At 38.6% G+C, this 18,564-nt stretch overlaps 1 protein-coding gene across 1 annotated transcript in view; it reads left to right on the forward strand.

Moving 5' to 3' along the window:
* Positions 1–17,032, forward strand: part of vav3a (vav 3 guanine nucleotide exchange factor a) — a 66,659-nt gene extending 49,627 nt beyond the window's left edge. Inside the window, exons 21-29 of the mRNA XM_077624899.1 lie at positions 497–515; positions 2,664–2,794; positions 4,437–4,502; positions 4,958–4,992; positions 5,897–6,013; positions 7,223–7,310; positions 8,256–8,385; positions 15,100–15,251; positions 15,998–17,032. Coding sequence (XP_077481025.1) covers positions 497–515; positions 2,664–2,794; positions 4,437–4,502; positions 4,958–4,992; positions 5,897–6,013; positions 7,223–7,310; positions 8,256–8,385; positions 15,100–15,251; positions 15,998–16,039 — 780 coding nt within the window. The 3' untranslated portion in view covers positions 16,040–17,032. The remainder of the gene's footprint in view (positions 1–496; positions 516–2,663; positions 2,795–4,436; positions 4,503–4,957; positions 4,993–5,896; positions 6,014–7,222; positions 7,311–8,255; positions 8,386–15,099; positions 15,252–15,997) is intronic.
* The last annotated feature ends 1,532 nt before the right edge of the window (positions 17,033–18,564 follow it).

Consider the following 18,564-nt stretch of genomic DNA (forward strand, 5'->3'; position numbering starts at 1 on the left):
TTCTACAAATTGATATTTATTTGACCATTCTCAGCAGTGCATAAGATGCCTCTGACCCATGGTTTCCATCTAATCTTACAGAACTCTGTAAAAGAAAATAACCCCAAACAAATGTATTTTATTCTGCTTTTATTTATATATTTTTGCGTCTGCTAAAGGGAGAAGTGAAACGAATCTGACATGAATTGGCATTAAATATTGGCCTATTTTTTACTGTCATGCCACAAGCATGGAAAACAGCTGCTGGAAATATTATTTTGATTAAAATAATTCAAAAAAGTTTTACTGTAATTGCCAGTATCTCTTAATTGTTAACCTTAGTAAAACATTTGGACAAAAATGTCATTTGTGGCTAAACTTTGCAGCAAAACTGTGTTTCAAAGTTTCATAGAGGTGTATAAAGCAGCACAATTTTAAAGACCTGAAATTGAATTTTTAATCATTAATTGCCATGTCTTTGTCACTGTGTTAACTTTTTTGTGTGATTTTTTTTCAGATCAAAGATCGAGATCCAGGTGAGAGGATTTGTAATTTTACCTTTTTTCCTGCAGCATATACATTGTCTCCTCTTTCTTGGTCTTCATTCAGATAATGATACTCATTAATATTGTCAGAGGTGTTAGCTGTTAGCAATAGATTTACAAATTATTATTTCAACCAAAAAAATTGGTATGCAAATTGAAGTAGGATTAATGGCATAGTTTTCATTTCATGTCAGTATATGCCTATAGTTTTATTGCACAATGCGGGGACATAATCCTGCACTTGCCTGAACAGTTCACCTTAACTTGTATACATACTTTTTCCTGCACTCATATTTGTTTTTAGTACGATAACCTTACTCATTGAAAGGTTAACATTTGTGGTAAAGCAGAAGAGAACCAAACGATTCAACCTAAATAAATAAAAAAAGGACAACTAGATAGGTCAAAAGTTCATCATCCTTTTACAGGTTGAATGGTAAAATTTGCGTGCATGTGGCATAATCTGCACACCTCTCTTAGACAATGATTTTTTTTTCCCTCCCTTCTATCCATTTTGCTGCAGAAAATCATTTCTGACTGAGGACACACCAAAATCAATAGGCATTTGATTGCTCCAGCCAGAGGCGTTTTATAATACGTCAGCAACGCACTCTTAGTCTATTTTCATAAAGGTGCTCTAAACACGTTGCTTGTCCTTTGGTAGATAGGAATGCAATTCATGCCTCAAAGGCGCAATTCTCCATGACCGCATGTCTTTAAAAGTGCGTCTCAGGCGGGCTCATGCATGTCAGGCCGCCGGCCTCGGTGTCACAGCGCTGGAACACAAGCAATGCAGATAGATTAGCTATGTTCAAATGGACAATATGTGCCTTGAGCTGTCTTCTTTTCATTATTCTATTTCTTCTACTTCTTTTCCTTTTATTGCATTTCTATACAAACCTATCAGTACACATGACCGAGAAATCTGTACTCTATGGATCTCAGACCTAATACACAAAGCGTGCATTATGAACGACCGGTGCTTTCAAATAAGCCAACAGTTGTGTACATATACTATGTATATCTGTGGTGCGGTGGTGCGAGTGGTTAGTGCGTTTGCCTCCCAGCTCTGGGGTCCTGGGTTCAAATCCAGGTCATGTCCATCTGTGTGAGTTCACATGTTCTGTGTGGGTTTCCTCTGGGTACTCTGGTTTTCTCCCACATTCCCAAAAAATGTATGGTAGGCTGATTGGACGCTCTAAATTAAGGGTGTGAGTGTGCATGGTTGTCCATCTCCTTGTGCCCTGCGATCAGCTGGCCACCGATTCAGGGTGTCCCCCGCCTCTGGCCCGGAGTCAGCTGGGATTGGTTCCAGCACTCCCCGCAACCCTAATGAGGCTAATGTGGTTCAGAAAATGAGATGAAGTATATATATGTTTATATATATTCAGTAATCCCTCGAATATCGTGGTTAATGTAGACCAGACATGGCAGCAATAATTTAAAAAATCGCAAAGTAGAGTCACCTCTACTAATAAATAAATAAGTAATAGCGAGATTACTGTATATATATATATATATATATGTGTGTGTGTGTATATGTATGTGTATGTGTATGTGTATATGTATGTGTGTATATATATGTATGTGTATATATGTGTATATATATACATATATATATATATATATATATATATATATATATATATATATATATATATATATATATATATATATATATATATATATATATATAATTTCCATGGCAAAGACAGACCACAAATCTTATCTTGTTCAGCTTTAAGTACTTGATTACCACCTATTTAGTGGGAGCATGACGCATATCTGTCTGTGTAATGATAACGAATAATAGGTTAAGATGATTTGCATGGCCAGTACACAGTGGACAAGGGCTATATTTATATGTGTGCAGACATACAACCTATACTCCCTTTGATTATCACCTAGAAAGAACCATGAATAGTTTAGTGGAGCAAAGCCTTAGAATGACAAGCATGCCCATTTAGACCCGAGGTCATAGGCACACGGACTCACATACTGATGATTCAAATCATTCACATTCGAAGGAACACATTAAAGAACTAGTTTAAAAAGTAGGAGAACGCTGAGAATAACAACAACAAAAATGGAATTTTGTTTTGATGACTCGTGCAAGTACTCACATTGTCCTTCTTGTAGGTCTGCCCAAAATGATGGTGATCAGGAACTACTTTGGTGTACCCAGCCCGACTTCTGGTCCAGCACTCAGCATCCAGACGGGTGACATCATCGAATTAATCTGTGCCGACCTTCACAGCCCCTGGTGGCAGGTCAGAGTTTACACCACCTCTTAATCCACACATTTTAAAGTCATCACAACTGTGGACACTTTATAGCATAATATAACATTGTCAGAGTCACGCGTTAGTACAAACTTCATATATATTCTGGGCCAGTTATTGTAAGTGTAAGTTTTTGCTCATAATTGTTAAAATAGGACAGTAAAAGAAAAAGGAAAAATATTATGTAAAATGATTTATGATTGCATTATTTTCATGTAATGTTTTCTGAGCAATTAAATCCCATTTTATGCATGATTAGTTAATTTCATAATGGAAAAATTCAATAATTTCTTACTGTTGCTTGCTGATATTTCTGATTGTAGTATGATAATGTGGTCAATATTGCAAGATAGTTCTTATAACACCTATACTAAAACATTCTTTTTCTGAACTGCTTATCCTCACTAGGGTCGCGGAGGGTGCTGGTGCTATACCAGCTAACTATGTTTACCAGGCAGGTGGCACCCTGAATCGGTTGGCAGCTCCGTAATAAAAGATTGCTGTCTGTAGTTATATGTTCTGTGAAATGAAAAAAGACTAATAGATACACAATATAAAATCTACATCCAATCTTCAGCACTTTTAAAATGCATTAACTTGCACAGAAACAATCTAGTCATCAAACATGCAACCACAATTCATTCATTCATCTTCCATACCACGCATCCTCACAAGGGTCAGACTACACCTTTGACTGCTTAAGTACACCATCAGGTAGATTGCAACCAGAATTCAGCAGGATAATACACCATACAGACAAATACAACAATGAAGTAACCTTGTGCAAATGGTTAAACTGGAGGCAACTGAATCTGCACAGTCTGCAAACATTCAATATCCATCACTTTTGTAGCCAGACAACCGTAATCATTTTCGTCATGGCTTCTGTGTGATAAATAGAATTGATCAGTGTAATTTGATTTAACTCACTGGCTGGCTTCTGTTTGCTCACTCAATTTCCCAGCTATAATCATTATTACCTTCTTTGCAAGGATGTCACACAGCTCCTGGGTGGCTACAAGGACTCATACGTGAAGGGCGGTGACCTCCATTGCTTGTCACATTCGCTAAGGGAAAATCGTGTTTCAATAAGATCCTCTTTGTAAAATATCGTCGACATTTTCACAACCTTAAACACATTAAAAAAATGCTGCAAAATTAATATCTGATCGTGTCGATAGATTTTCCGCATTATTTAATTACATAATGCACAATGAATACATTACCTGACACCAAATTTTGTGGGTCATTCTATTAAAAGTAAAAGTACATCTAACACAATTATAAACGTACGACACATTCCTGATGAAGCATTTTCGCACAACACAATGACACACAATTAAGCTTCAGTGTCTGAACCGAGGAAGATAACTCCAGCATGGTTACTAGCAAACCCTCTATCACTCTTTATATGGACTCCCTAGTGTTTATAAATCAAGACATTAGGATCATCCTCAACAGGGAAATAAAGGCTTCTCTTCCTGCCAGCCATTATTGGAACAATAGAATAACAAGGCCTGTATACTGTTTATGTACTGCTCTGTGTCCTGGACTAATTGTTCTTGAATTATAGAGACAGAGTCGCCCCGATGTACAGTACATAACACAATTATCTTCTCTGTGCTTTCAGGGCAAAATCCTGTCAACAAAAGAAGTTGGCTTCTTTCCAAGTGACGCTGTGAAACCATGCCCATGTGTAAGCAACCTTTCTTTCTTGTTCTTCCACATACCTCTTTTTGTGTTTGATTTCGCCTCCTTACTACTTTGAAGTTGTAGATGACAGCAACTTTTACCCTCCTTAAAAGGAGCATTTTGAGCTAAAATAATCCAACTATCGTTTGCCTATGCTGCAGAAAATAAATAGCATTTAGACCAGCCTCTGCAGAAGAGATTGATGCTTTTAGTATATCAACTGCTGCATTATCACATGTATTGTATTCTGTTGTAAAGATAACAGCGACTCGGAGCATTGTCTTTATTGGGGACATAAAAGCACCTGGTTGAAAACATTAGCTTGTACGCACTTTTGCACTTTGGATTTGGCGCCAAACTAAATTAACACACTTAGTTTAGCTCATGTTAGGCTGTTGTTTACTTGCTGACAAAGTCAAAAACTGCATGTCCACTTTTCTCTGTTTTTGTGTGCTGTAGGTCCCAAAGCCCATCGATTACTCCTCTCAACCATGGTAAGTTTACAAATGAGCTTTTACCGCCTAATTACATTGTCAATAAGAAGGTAGAAGCATTTCCTAAATCACTTCTTTATTGGTTAGAACTAAACACAGCAAACAGACAGATGTTAACAACAGTGAATCGAGTTTCCCCATTGGTGTCGTCGATAGAGCAAGTCACATGATGTTGTTTTTATAGTAGAAAATTGACAGAATAAATGGAATGGAGAGCAAGGGAAAATAAATTTGAAAACACGGTCTTTTCAGCTTTTTTTGCATCACTGTGTTAAATGTGGCAAATTAGGTAAAACATAGTTTATTTCTCAGCCACATACAATATTTGAATCGTATTTTTTTTCTTTTTTTAAATTGTCCAATTTACTGGTCACACAAATGCAATCAGGCATTTTTTTTGTGGTTAAATGCAACCATTTAGAGCACAGGTGTCAAAGTGGCGGCCCGGGGGCCAAATCTGGCCCGCCGCATCATTTTGTGCGGCCCGAGAAAGTAAATCATGAACACCAACTTTCTGTTTTATGATCAAATTAAAATGAAGAGTATAGATGTATATTAGATTTGCTGATTTTCCCGCTTTTAAATCAATAATTGCAATTTTTTAATCATTTTTTTCTGTTTTTAGTTCAAAAATGATTTTGTAAAATCTAAAAATATATTTTTTAAAAAGCTAAAATAAACGTTGTTTTAGATCTATAAAAAACTGAATATTCAGGGATTTTAATCCAGTTCTTTTAATCCATTTATAAAAAGTCTATCTAAATTTATCAAAAATGGTCCGGCCCACATGAAATCGAGTTGACGTTAACGTGGCCCGCGAACCAACCCGAGTCTGACACCCCTGATTTAGAGGCATTCAGGGTTTTTGCTTTGTTATAAATTATCTATACTTTGCATGTTTAAGGTTTGCGGGACCAATGGAGCGACTCCAAGCAGAAGCAGAACTCATTAACCGTATCAACAGCACCTACCTAGTCCGCCATCGCAGCAGGGAGTGCACAGAATACGCCATCAGCATTAAGTAAGTCCCCATTGTTCAGTAATGCTGAGTCAACAATTGCCGCTTACACATTGTTTTTAAAAAAGAAAGTAGTGATTATCTTTTTTGATGACATCGCTGACACAAGCGGTAATACAAGGCGATAATGTTTGTTCTTTGTGCTCCAAAGCTCAGGAATAAACTATTTTGCAATTCCTAAATCGCTTAATGTATGTACTTTTATGCATCTGAGTTAGAGACTCTATTTGTAAGCTGTTGGACGATTGGTTAGCGTTTCAGTCTCACAGTTCTGGGGGTGAGGGCTCGATTCCAGGTCGGTCCTCACTGTGTGGAGTTTGCATGTTCTCCTGGGCTAGGTTTTTTTTATCGGGTGCGTGGGTTTTCTCTGGGTACTCCACTTTCGTCCCACACTCCAAAAACATGCCGGGTACGCTGGTTGAACGCTGTAAATTCCCCTTAAGTATGAGTGTGCATGGTTGTCCGTCTGCGTACCCTGCGATTGGCTGGCCACCGATTCAGGGAGTCCCTATTGTTAGCTGGGATATAGCTGCGACCAATATGTGAATAAGCGGTTTGGAAAATGATTAATTGTTAGTTGTAAGCCACAAACAACATATATTGTTTTAACCCTTTTATTACCACAATTGTTCTCGTTAAAGTAAAGAAATCATATGCTGTGGTAAAATGATTTTATTTCTCAAACCAGTTGTAGGAGTTCACCAGGTGAGGAGGAAAATCAAGTTAAGCATCATTTTGCTGATGGTTCAAGAGATATCATTGGAAATAGTGCAAAACGAAAAGAATGGAGCCAGAGTTGTTCTAATTCCTAGAAAGGCCCTGTGATATTAATAGTAAAATGTGTTTGTGAGAATGTTTGAAAAGCTTCAACGTATGTGCATTCTCATTTTTATTGTGTGTGTGTATTTGCCCAAGTGGCCAAGTAGGGGGAGTATTGGATAAGAAAACAATTACTTCACATTGTTGCCTTATATTAAAGGACAACAGTGAATAATGTCAAGTAGCCAAAGACTATGAATGACAAACGTATGGGTGGAGGAAGCTGTTAGAGGCAGACAACCCCCTTCAGATCACCCATCATTCACACGTCACCCACCATCAAGACCCTATGCATTCCATTATGGTTTCACCATGGGGCCAGAGGCCAGCCACCGATCGATGGCGGTGATCAGAGAGGGAAATTACACTCATAACTTATTCAATGGCCCACAGGTACAACAACGACGTGAAGCACATAAAGATCCTGACGAAAGAGGGCTGCTTCCACATCGCAGAGAACAAGAAGTTCAGGAGTCTGTTTGTAAGTGTGTTAAGTCCCTCGCATTTTTCTATTTTTTTTTCAATTGCTCCACTGCAATTCATGAATAAATCATCACCTTCGTTAATGAAGTGTCAAAAGCCGGAATTTGATTTTAGCAGAGTGCATAAAAATAACTTCAGATTACAGCAACACATATTGGAAAGGCTCATCATTTATACCTTATGTGATGTCCATTAATATTTTTTTTCTGGCTCCTATTTGTGATGCACTACGAGCAATTAAATCAAGCAATCAAATATTTTGTCATTGACTTGATAAATTGATTACACTCGGCATTCATAGCACTTTTACACTATAACGTCATTCATCTACTGGTTACACACCATGAGGAGTTATGTGCTCTCTAATATCTTGCATAAGGGTAGTTAGATGAGGTCAGAAGGCAGGGAATCGAACACCCAACCTCCTCTTGGGTAAAGCGGTACACGGTCGATTGGTCGCCCGGAAGGTTATTGATAATTACCATTTAAATTGATGCTCAAATTCCCTAAATACAAACTGCGAATTACTATTTAGTCATACTTAATGCCCTAGTAATTATTCGGCTAAAGAAAAGCTCCAAATTTCCCGGACTTTTATTGTTTTTTGTTGGAGAACTTCCTAAGACCCTGACTGACGTAGCTTCTTAAAGGGACAACGCATGTACATACAAATTCTTATACACTCACACGTCGGCTCAGTGAAACTGCTCAGGGCCATTGTTGGCTTTTATTGATGTGTAGACTGTGTTGTTTTACCTTGTTTTGTCACCGGTCTTTTGGTCTCCGGTTTTTTGGTCGCCCGTTGTCGCGGTCGGGGCGACCAAAAGACCGCGACCAAAAGACCGGCGACCAAAAGACGGCGACCAAAAGACCGGCGACCAATCGACCGCGCACGGGGTAAAGCATACCACTGATTCATGCCACCCCGTTTCTGTTCTTTCAGGAGCTAATTGAGTACTACAAACTTCACTCTCTAAGAGAAGGCTTTCGGAGTCTGGATACCACTCTGCAATATCCATACCGAGAACTGGAGAATTCTGGAATGCATAAGCTCAGTCGTTCTGGTGGCAACAGTAAGTACGCCTGAGGAGGTGTGAAAGAAAACCAAAATACTTGTCACCTTTATTCATTTGAACTTTTCAAATGACTTTCAATAAAGGTCACAACTTGAAAGCTATTCCAAAAGGTTGAGGAACATGTTTTCCGCCATGTCCAGTTGTGTACCTGAAGCTAAAAAAACTCACCTTGATATGGACACATGTATTGAAACAGACCACTTAATTAAGTTATGAATTATTCTACATATCCACTGTGAGGTATAATCAAAATAACGATACCGTCAGCTCTCAATCAAACTATCTGAGTCTAATCATTGGCTGCCGTCCAACCAAAATTCAAATAAACACGATTATTTATTTTACTTTGTCTAGGTCCTCTGCATGCAAGAGGTCCAAATACTTTTGTCTATCTAGTTTCAAATCCAAAAGACTTATTTTGACACATCTCACAACAAAGCTTTCATGTTCATCTGTTATCCATCACAACAGTAACAGTAGGATGTCGAATTTCTGACCACAAGTAGCCCCACAGAGCAATGTTTTGATGAACGAGCAGTTCTGTGATCTGACACTTTTTCACCGCCAACCCCTCAAACCATTTTCCATTTGCTCTTAACAGTTTATGCTCCAACCCGGCATCTCGCTACTGTTGTTACTGGCTCGGCTGATTTCTCTGCCCATCGCTCTCAGTGCTTTCTGTGCTTTCTTCATCCTTTTTACACTGCTTTAATCCACCTGGGAGCATCTTCAGAGCCTTACAGTAAAATAGCTTCACAGCTATTTGCTGTTTGGAACAGTTCTGTCTCAACTGACTTTTGTTATTTTGCTGTTGTTGTTTTTTTCCTGTGCTGTGCGTCTCATTAGATTTGACAACAGTATCTGCAGTTTCCAGACCATCAAATACTACAAATAAGTTCCAAGGGAGTTGAATTATCTGGTTAAACCTTCAATGAACTAACCAAAGTGTTGGCTAATATACCATCTGGGCTTTGGGGCCTTACGTGTATTTCGTTTGTTCCAAAGAAACCACTAAATGAATCAATGAAAGAGTGGCTATAAATGCATTTTTTTAAATCCCAATTATTTGAAAACACATACATCGAAAGCAAAAATGTTGACGAAACTTCAGCGTACCAAATAATGGATCAGTTATAGAACAAAAAATAACACATAATTCAATATCATGTGTTTACAACCAGGGAATTTTATTTTATAGTTCTTGAATTTTTTCCTTTTTTCTGAAAAGGACCGTTTTTTGCAATAATGCAAAGACCATAACCAACATTTCTAGTTCTTAAATATTTATTTTTCGTGGACAAAACCCTGTTTTTGGTAATATTGCAGAAAGCACAGGCAACTAAGGCACCTATAAGTACGTGACGAATTCATTAGCCCTGAATTTAAAAACAAGATCTTCAAGGATCAATAGATACAAAACAATCTGTTCATGAATGACGATGGAGTAGTACTTCAAAACAAAAAGAACATCAACTACTTGAGAGAGCCTTGACAGGCCTTTAACCTGTAAAAATAAAGAAATACTCCGTAAAAGTGCATAATTATATCCTATTACTATAATAAACCAAAATCACTGGCACCTCTTCAGATTAAAGTAATTGTGAAACTTAAATATAAAAACAGAATTTCACTTTTTAGCTCAGCTCCTGTTAGACCCCAAGAATAGCAGAACTGTGTTTTTCAATCCTAGGGTTTGTTTGAAATGAAACAAAAACAAGCGACTTTATGTTAGAGAATTTTGCTGGAGTTTCAGCAAGCATTTATTTTTTATCTCCCGTGTATTTTCTTTGTTGTTTTTATTCACTTCCTCACCATCCTCAACATAAAACAACTCTTCCCGTTTCTAACTTTTGTTGTTATTGTTGTTGTTTTGGCGCATCACAACTGCATTTGGATTGCAACACACTCTAGGATGGCTGTTTGTACTAAACTTTTATTCTTTTTTACTTTGTCAGTCATTATCCATACTCGCAACTGAGATTTCAGTCGTTCTAATTAGCGGCTGAATGAAGTACAACTTAGTGTGCAGTAAGTTTCTTGTCTTTAGCCATTTGGATGAGAGCAGGTGTTGTTGACATAACTTAAACAGAGATTTTAATGAGATCATTTTGGAGCAGAAAGTAACCAGACTGAGACCCCAAAATGTATGACACAACAATGTTTCAAACAGCACCTAGATTTTTCTACCATTGAGCAAAAACAGAAAAAATAATTTGTTGATGCCAACATTGGTGGAAATACACTTTCCTCCATACATGTGGGAATTGAAATAGATGATCAAAGACAACATACTGATGGTCACATTGTTGGCTACACAAATGTTAACAGATTGGTTTGCATAACTGTGCTGAACACACTCGGATTTTAGTCTTATTGTAAAGTGTGTGGACACTTTCTTCAAGCCGAGCATGAATGCTAATTAATACTTTTTTGAGAACAAATGCATGTTCCCCATGCAAAATTGTCACCTTCAACTTTGGATGGCTGATTCGATTAATTCTCCAAGCTGTGTGCTTGCTTTCTGTTGACAAGTGCTCTTATAGTAAAGCCAGTATTTTAGTATTTATATAAAAAAAACACTATGTCATAACTAAGTACATTGGATTCAGGGGTGCTCTTGCCTTTTGTTTCAAGTGGATGGACGTGCTTCCCATTGTTGCTTTATATCTGGTCTCCGTTAGAGGTCGCAGAGCTGTTTCTCCGCGGGCTGATTAGTACTCGTTTCAAAAAGCAGCAGTGTTTGCCACCTCATCTCCCTTTACAGCATACCAATAATGCGAGTTGGTTAATTTGCCAGCAAGTATTGTGGAGAACAGCATGTTTCTCATAAAGTGCAGTCATTTATCGGCCATTAGTGAGGACAAATGTTGACTTCTTTGTGATGATGAAAAAACAATTGACTTGTAGTTGTCATGCAGGTTTTGGCCCAGTTTACATTAAGTATTCGCTTGTTAGGCTCATCATTGGGTACCCTCTTACCAGCTAATGAGATCTGATTTAAGAGCTGAATCATAAGATATAGAGATGAAAAAGCATGCCTGAAGTGCCTAAATGAGGGAAAATGTTAGAAAAATCAAATCGCATATTTACACTGTTGCAGAATGCTTTTTTCACTAAAATCTCCTTAAAAATAAATAGCAAAGTTGGCCATTAATCAATCATAGACTACAGTAATATTTGAGATACAGTAAAAGTACAGTGGTACCTTGAGATACGAGCTTAATTCGTTCCGACTGAGCTTGTATGTCGATTTACTCGTAACTCAAATGAACAAATTAATTCGTTCCAACTCTCTGAAAAAACACCAAAAACAGGATATTGGATTGGAAAAACATTTTATTTGGTCTAATTCACCATCTATTAACAAAGTAACAAACAACTAGTTGTTTAATAGTACTAAAATTAGACGGATTTCGCTGAGGGGAGAGGGGGGGGGGCTTTTTGCACCGCAACGCACTCGTAACATAACATAAACAAATTTAAATGACCTTGGATTACGATGCAGACACACTCAAAAATGTAATCTAAACTTACACTAAACTTAATTCTAATTTTGTGTTGAAATTCTATACCTTTCTTCTCCGGGTTGGCTCTATTTGCCCCGCCTCCAAACTGACTTTCAGATGCAACCTATCGAGGGTTGTTTGCTTTTGTATTCCCTTCCAACTATTCCGAAAATGATGTACACAAAAATCCCCACAATAGGATAACGCACAAACACTTGCCACCAAGAAGTAGTATATACTGTCATATTAGCAATCGCTTGGGGAAAAAAACACTGAAAAAATGCAACGCTCCGCCCAGTGCTCGTAGAGACATTACATGAAGGAGTTGCGACCAGAGACATTACACGAGGGAGTTGCGGGGAGAGAGACAATGCCCATGATGTTCTTATGAGCAGCCTCTCGCGTCCGTTGTATGCTCGTATATCAAAATTTGTCTCGTATCTCAAGATAAATATTTGCCCGAAATTTTACTCGTATTGCTCGCATGTCGGGGCACTCGTATGTCGAGGTACCGCCGTATATAGATTTAGAATGAATACTATATCCGTCCTAATGCAGTTTTGGTTGAGCAGTTTTATTTAATGTTGTGGCAATGTCATCTTTTTATCCTTTATCCCATTTTCATGTCTGCTACTTTTCCTATGGTGGCTTTCTTAGTTCTCCCACACATATATGATGATAATAACCAGTAACTCTTTTAAGTAGGTTTCCCCTGCAAGGCACAAACAGTGCAGCACCTCTTTAATTGGATCAATGTTTGTAGCTTCTTTTTTTAAATAGTCGAAAAGCAAAATAAAAATGCAGTAGTCCTTCGGATTGCTTGTTTTTTTTCCTAATTGAAAAATATTGACAGTGTTTGTAAAGAATTGTGCTAAATTAATTATATTAAAGTAGGACGGGTATTAAATTAAACTGTTACACAGATTTTTCAGGGGATTTCTTTAGAAAAGTGTGCTACACTTCTAATTTTATTAGAAATGAAGTAGAGATGAATGATGATCAATGTTCTCTAACTCCTCTTTTAAGGATCAGTACAGATTAAAACAGGAGGTGTCTCTGCAATTCAGGAGTGCTTTTTTCATTAAATCACCTATTTGGGAATGGTTGACCTTTAAATGATTGGGGACAATCTTTGTAGTTTTATTACCGCTGAACACTAAATGGCGCTTCCTGGAGGTGTTATGAAAATTAGATGAATGTCGAAAGAGCCGTAAACTTCACATCTGTGACTTGTAGAACATTTCTTACCCGAAGCTGTGTTGTTTTGTTACCTCTGAAAATGTTTTTCTTTGCTTCTCTTTCTTACCCTCTCCAATCCCCGTACCTCTGCCCCTCTGCCGTCTCCCCCTGCATCCCTCCACTTCCTGCTTGGCTCACACCGCCGTAGCCCCATTGCTCTGCGGCATCTCTTTTGTAACCCCTGCCGGCTACAGCTTTGTACCTCCTTCCTCTGCCCCCTTCTGGTCAGGTACAGGTATCACTTCTCTTTCTGTGTCCTAACACCAATGTCACCTTGTCATTAATTACTAAACCAGAACCTGGACAAGAGATCAGTTTTATACTTCCATTGGCAGCAACAGATGTCTCTCACTATCAATGAGTTTTAACACTTATGTTGAGACCACAGTTATTACCGCCAAAGTACACCAGCCAATTGGATTCCCTGGACCATATGCCGGGACATGTGCACTGTTTATAAATCCAGCCCTGAGCATATCTAAATGGCAGTGCTGTAAGATTTTTTTTTTTTTTTTTTTGGGAAGCTACACAGTATGTGGGTGACTTTGTCCTGTGTGTGCACCTGTCAGACATAAAGGTGCAAGCGTCCAAATTCTCAGAACACCTCAGATATTCTATCCCAACGGCCATAGTTGTAAAGGTCTGACATTCCATTTCCACATGTCAGCCTCACTCGGCTCGAGCCAACTTTCACTCTCCACAGGCGAGAGAAAGTCGGGCTGGTGAAAAGGAATAGAACTAAGTGACTAACCCCAATGTGTGCCTCTCACACTGCCTGACAGGGCGGTTAGTCTGCCCAAATGTTGCCGTCAGGGCAGCCTAGTTGCAAGAAAGTGTACAGAAGTTAACAGTGACAGAGTCATCATACAAGTGAATCCTAAAAAGGGTGGAGTGGGACAATTGTGTGCAGTTACAGATCATCTGCAGTACTCCAGGAATTTACCCAGTTTACCTTATTTTCACGACTATAAGGCGCACTTAAAAGTCTTAAATTTTCTCCAAAATAGACAGGGCGCCTTATAATCCAGTGTGTTTTATATATGGGAAAAAATTAAAATGTGTCATTCATTGAGGGTGCGCCTTATGATGCGGTGCGCCTTATAGTCGTGAAAATACGGTAAATTTGAATAGTTTGAAAAATCACCCTTACAAATATAAACTTAAATTAATCTATCTAGGTTAGCTATATAATGACAGGATGAATGTTTAAATTGATATCATTTTTCTTTTTTTTTGGTTGTGCAGGGAGATGCTTGTAGTTGTTTTTTTATGATTTACAATGCACCATGGTCTGTGTTTTGGTTTTGTTGTGTGTTCATCTTTGGGATTGGTTCATTCCATTTGGGCTGGTGGGTAAGCATGGTGGAGTGGGGACACAGGGAAGAGAAGCGTTATAATTTTCATGGAATGAGGAAAAGTCTAAATGGACAAAATCTAAATTCAACGTAACAAACAGTCAGAACGCTACACACTATAAGCATGACTGGAATCGGAGAACATGGCAGGACGCAACATATCTACAAGAATGAACTGAAAAAAGCACTAGAGTGAATAGAAAGAAATTGAATGGGCAGTGAGGAATGCCTAATTGGAAGAAGCTGATTGGGTAACACAGCACAAGTGCTGACAAGCGAATACAACGTAATCAATATAAAAAGACTTCAATTAGAAACACAGTTAAACATGTTAAAACATAGCAAAGGAAAAAATAAATTTTAATCAAAATAGGCAGAAGAAGGGAGTAGTTAATTCGAAAGGTAGTTAAATGTGCACATTGTTTTGAGTCCATTCTGTTTTCTTTTTTCTTTTCTACATCTCATTTCATTTCATAGCAAATTGGGAAATATGCAACTGTTGCGCTAATGAACATGCACCAGATGTCATTGTGTGTGTGCTTTTTTAATGATTATTATTATTATTAACATGCTCATAATGTTCCAACCTATCTCTCCGTGTTTCTCTACAGTGTTTACTCCAAAAGTGATTGGCGTGGCCATCGCGCGGTACGATTTCAGTTCACGGGACACACGCGAGTTATCGCTACAGGAGGGTGACGTGGTCAAGATTTACACCAAGTCCGGAGCCAACGGGTGGTGGCGGGGCGAGGTCAATGGGAGGGTAAGTGGCAGAGCTCATTCATTTTGGAAGAAAAAAAATCAATCAGGGAAATGTTGTGGGAGGAAGAAAGAAATCGATTCAATAGTATTTTCTTTAATTATTGTATTTGGAAAAAATACACAAATAGCAACTAAAAATTGAATATGCATTGTTAGAAATAGATTCGTTAAGACAACCAGATGCATTGAAATATCTGCTAAATGTTTTTCACTTTATTTTGCAATTTTGTATAATGTTATGAGTTTATATTTTCCAAATTATTTCTTTTATCATTGATGCAAACATCATTTTACTACAATTTGTGATCTGCTAAATGTTTCAACCTCAAAAGCAGTGCATTTTGTAGTTAAGGCTATTCAATGGTGACTTAATAATATCACCAGCACTATCACAAAGCAATTATAGAAACAATCAATAACATTCACAAATTCAATGTTTGAGCATGCAACTCTTGCATGTACATCATCTTGAGCCATTTTGAAATCAATACATATACCTAAACATTGTCTGAAATAAAATACTTCATCCTCACCACCACAATTTAAAACATATCTGTGTGAAGAATGCTTAGTCACATTTGTGGTGTAGTTAAAGTAACAGATGAAGATTATACACTACAACTCAAGCAAAACTTAGAAAATACAACTTTAGGGAATAGTCCATGCAATTTCAGTCAACAAATAAAAGTGAGGTTTGTCAATGTAGGTCACTATCTCTGATTTAACATCACACCTTTTTCCCCGCAGATTGGCTGGTTTCCATCCACCTACGTAGAGGAAGGCGAGTAGCGAACGGACTAATGAAGAAAAATCACGTCATTCAAATCAATGAGTCAAGAGCCAGCGAAGCCTTGGTACTTTTATCCATCCCGAGGCCTTGAGCAACAAAGAAAAGGGCTTCTGAACGCTGGTGACGCAAGGTTAGCCCCTTCTATTCCACTTAGTTTGGTATGGCTAACTTAACTCCACCGTCTACAAGTAGCAGCTTGCCTGTCAGCGGGGCACGCGAGCTCGCCAGACGCCTAGCCATCCATAATATCCCGCCTCTTTCTGCCTGAACTACAGACCCAAAATCCCACCTGTTTTTGCCTGCCAACTTGGCCGGCGCAGACATGTCAAAAAGCGGCAACTCGCATGCCATTCTTCCAATTTATGCACTCATCCAGCCATTCACCAAAACGCCACTCCTTCCGCTTCCCGTGGGAATCGTGTCATCCGCCCTGGGGGAAAAATAGGTGTTTATTTTTCTTCTCACACCCTCTTTCCATTTTGGGAAAATTTCCAGTGGCTTTGACCTTGCTTGTGGTTGTTCCATTAATAAGAGTGCTTATTGATGACTTGATGGCTCACACAGGCGCACCAGCCACCCCTCAAAGTCCCCCTTTGATTGTCAACGCCACACTTCCACTCATACAGGAGATGGAAGATAAAGATGGTGTGTGCGAACAATTGATGGCTCTTGTTCCAATTTTCCTCTGGCTGCTCACATGCTTTATCTCCGGCGCAGACTCTCATGTTTTCGCTTGTGTTGGCCGTTAGTGATCCGCTCGCTTATCGCTGGCAAAAGCCCATTCGCCAAAGGCTTTATCTTATTGGAGGTAGTAAGGCCTTGTTGGGGAGAACACCCCACATAGTCTGTCTACCACCAGAGTTGAAATCAGCCCTTTTGACTTAGGTTATAGCCATTATGTCATTTACATGCTTGTTCTTGGCCAAATACCATTGAAACACTTTTAAAAGTAACGTGGAGGAAAAGAATAAAAGGCCATTGAGTCTAAAAAATGCAAATTTTGTACTTGTAGATGGTTTGTAGTGGCAATCTTTCTGTTTTTTGTACCTATATATCATATAACTAACCCATAATTTGCATTAAAATGCACTGTAGGAAACAATTAGACTACTATTCAACATCAAATTTAAGCACTGTTGGGGAATTAATTCATTTATTTTCTGAACCGCTTATCCTATCAGGTGGGAGGAACCGAAGTATCTGGGGAAAACCCACGGTGGCTGAGTGGTTAGCGCATCAGTCTCACACTTCTTGGGTCAAGGGTTCAATCCCAGAACTGGTTTTTCTCCGGGTACTCCGGTTTCCTCCCACTTCCCAAAAACATGCATGTTGAACATGCTAAATTTGCCCCCTTAATGTTTTATTTTCTTCAACATAATTAAGTGACCTTTAGAGAACGATGTTTACATTTTGCATACTTAATGCATTAATTCCTCTATATTCCTATTAGTTAATATTAATGCCAACAAAAAAAATCCTTGCTAAAACATTTCTATTCGTGTAAACCCTTTTTTAGTGCAAAACAGCATTCCATATAAAGTCTCAATTTTAAATTGGTATTTGGCTGCACGTTCTGCTTTCTCTCATCCCACAAATAACAGCTTCCACACTTAGACACACGCGTGATATTTCAAAAATATCACCCCCCTTTTCACCTTTTTTCCTGTGAGGAAGCTACTGTGTGTGTTAAAATTCATGGGAAGCTAAAAACACGTAATGTACATAAGATACTGTAGATTATTCAGTGCACACACTATTGCACAGCCCAAAGGTGACATTGAGGTAGAGCCACTTGTTAGTCCGAAGTCAGAGACTTTATGTGATGAACAGATGGACCCCGCCTCTGGAAAGGCACCTCAGGGCGTCGTGACCTCATGGTGTGAGGCCCCAGGCTATCGTACCACTACTGATTTTCTAAGATGCGCACATATTTGTAAAATATGCTGTTCCCTCCTGATTAGACATGTTATATTTGGGTATGATAAATGCAGACAAAGCAAATGCTCATGGTTTTATTTGTTTGTGTTATCTACCCTCCTGCTCATTATTTGCTTATACTCTATAGTTGTTCCTAAATTTGACCGTGTGCGGTCGATTGGTCGCCGGTCTTTTGGTCGCTGGTCTTTTGGTCGCTGGTCTTTTGGTCGCGGTCTTTTGGTCGCCCAGACCGCGACAACGGGCAACCAAAAGACCGGCGACCAAACAAGGTAAAACAACACGGTCTACGCATCAATAAAAGCCAACAATGGCCATGAGCAGTTTCACTGAGCCGACGTGTGAGTGTATAAGAGTTTGTATGTACATGCGTTGTCCCTTTAAGAAGCTACGTCAGTCAGGGTCTTAACAAGTTCTCCAACAAAAAACAATACACGTCCGGGAAATTTGGAGCTTTTCTTTAGCCAAATAATTACTAGGGCATTAAGTATGACTAAATAGTAATTCACAGTTTGTATTTAGATAATTTGAGCAATGATTTAAATGGTAATTATCAATAACCTTCCGGGCAACCAAAAGACCGGCGACC

This window comes from Stigmatopora argus, chromosome 17, assembly GCF_051989625.1.
Source record: "Stigmatopora argus isolate UIUO_Sarg chromosome 17, RoL_Sarg_1.0, whole genome shotgun sequence".
NCBI classification, from domain to species: Eukaryota; Metazoa; Chordata; class Actinopteri; order Syngnathiformes; family Syngnathidae; genus Stigmatopora; species Stigmatopora argus.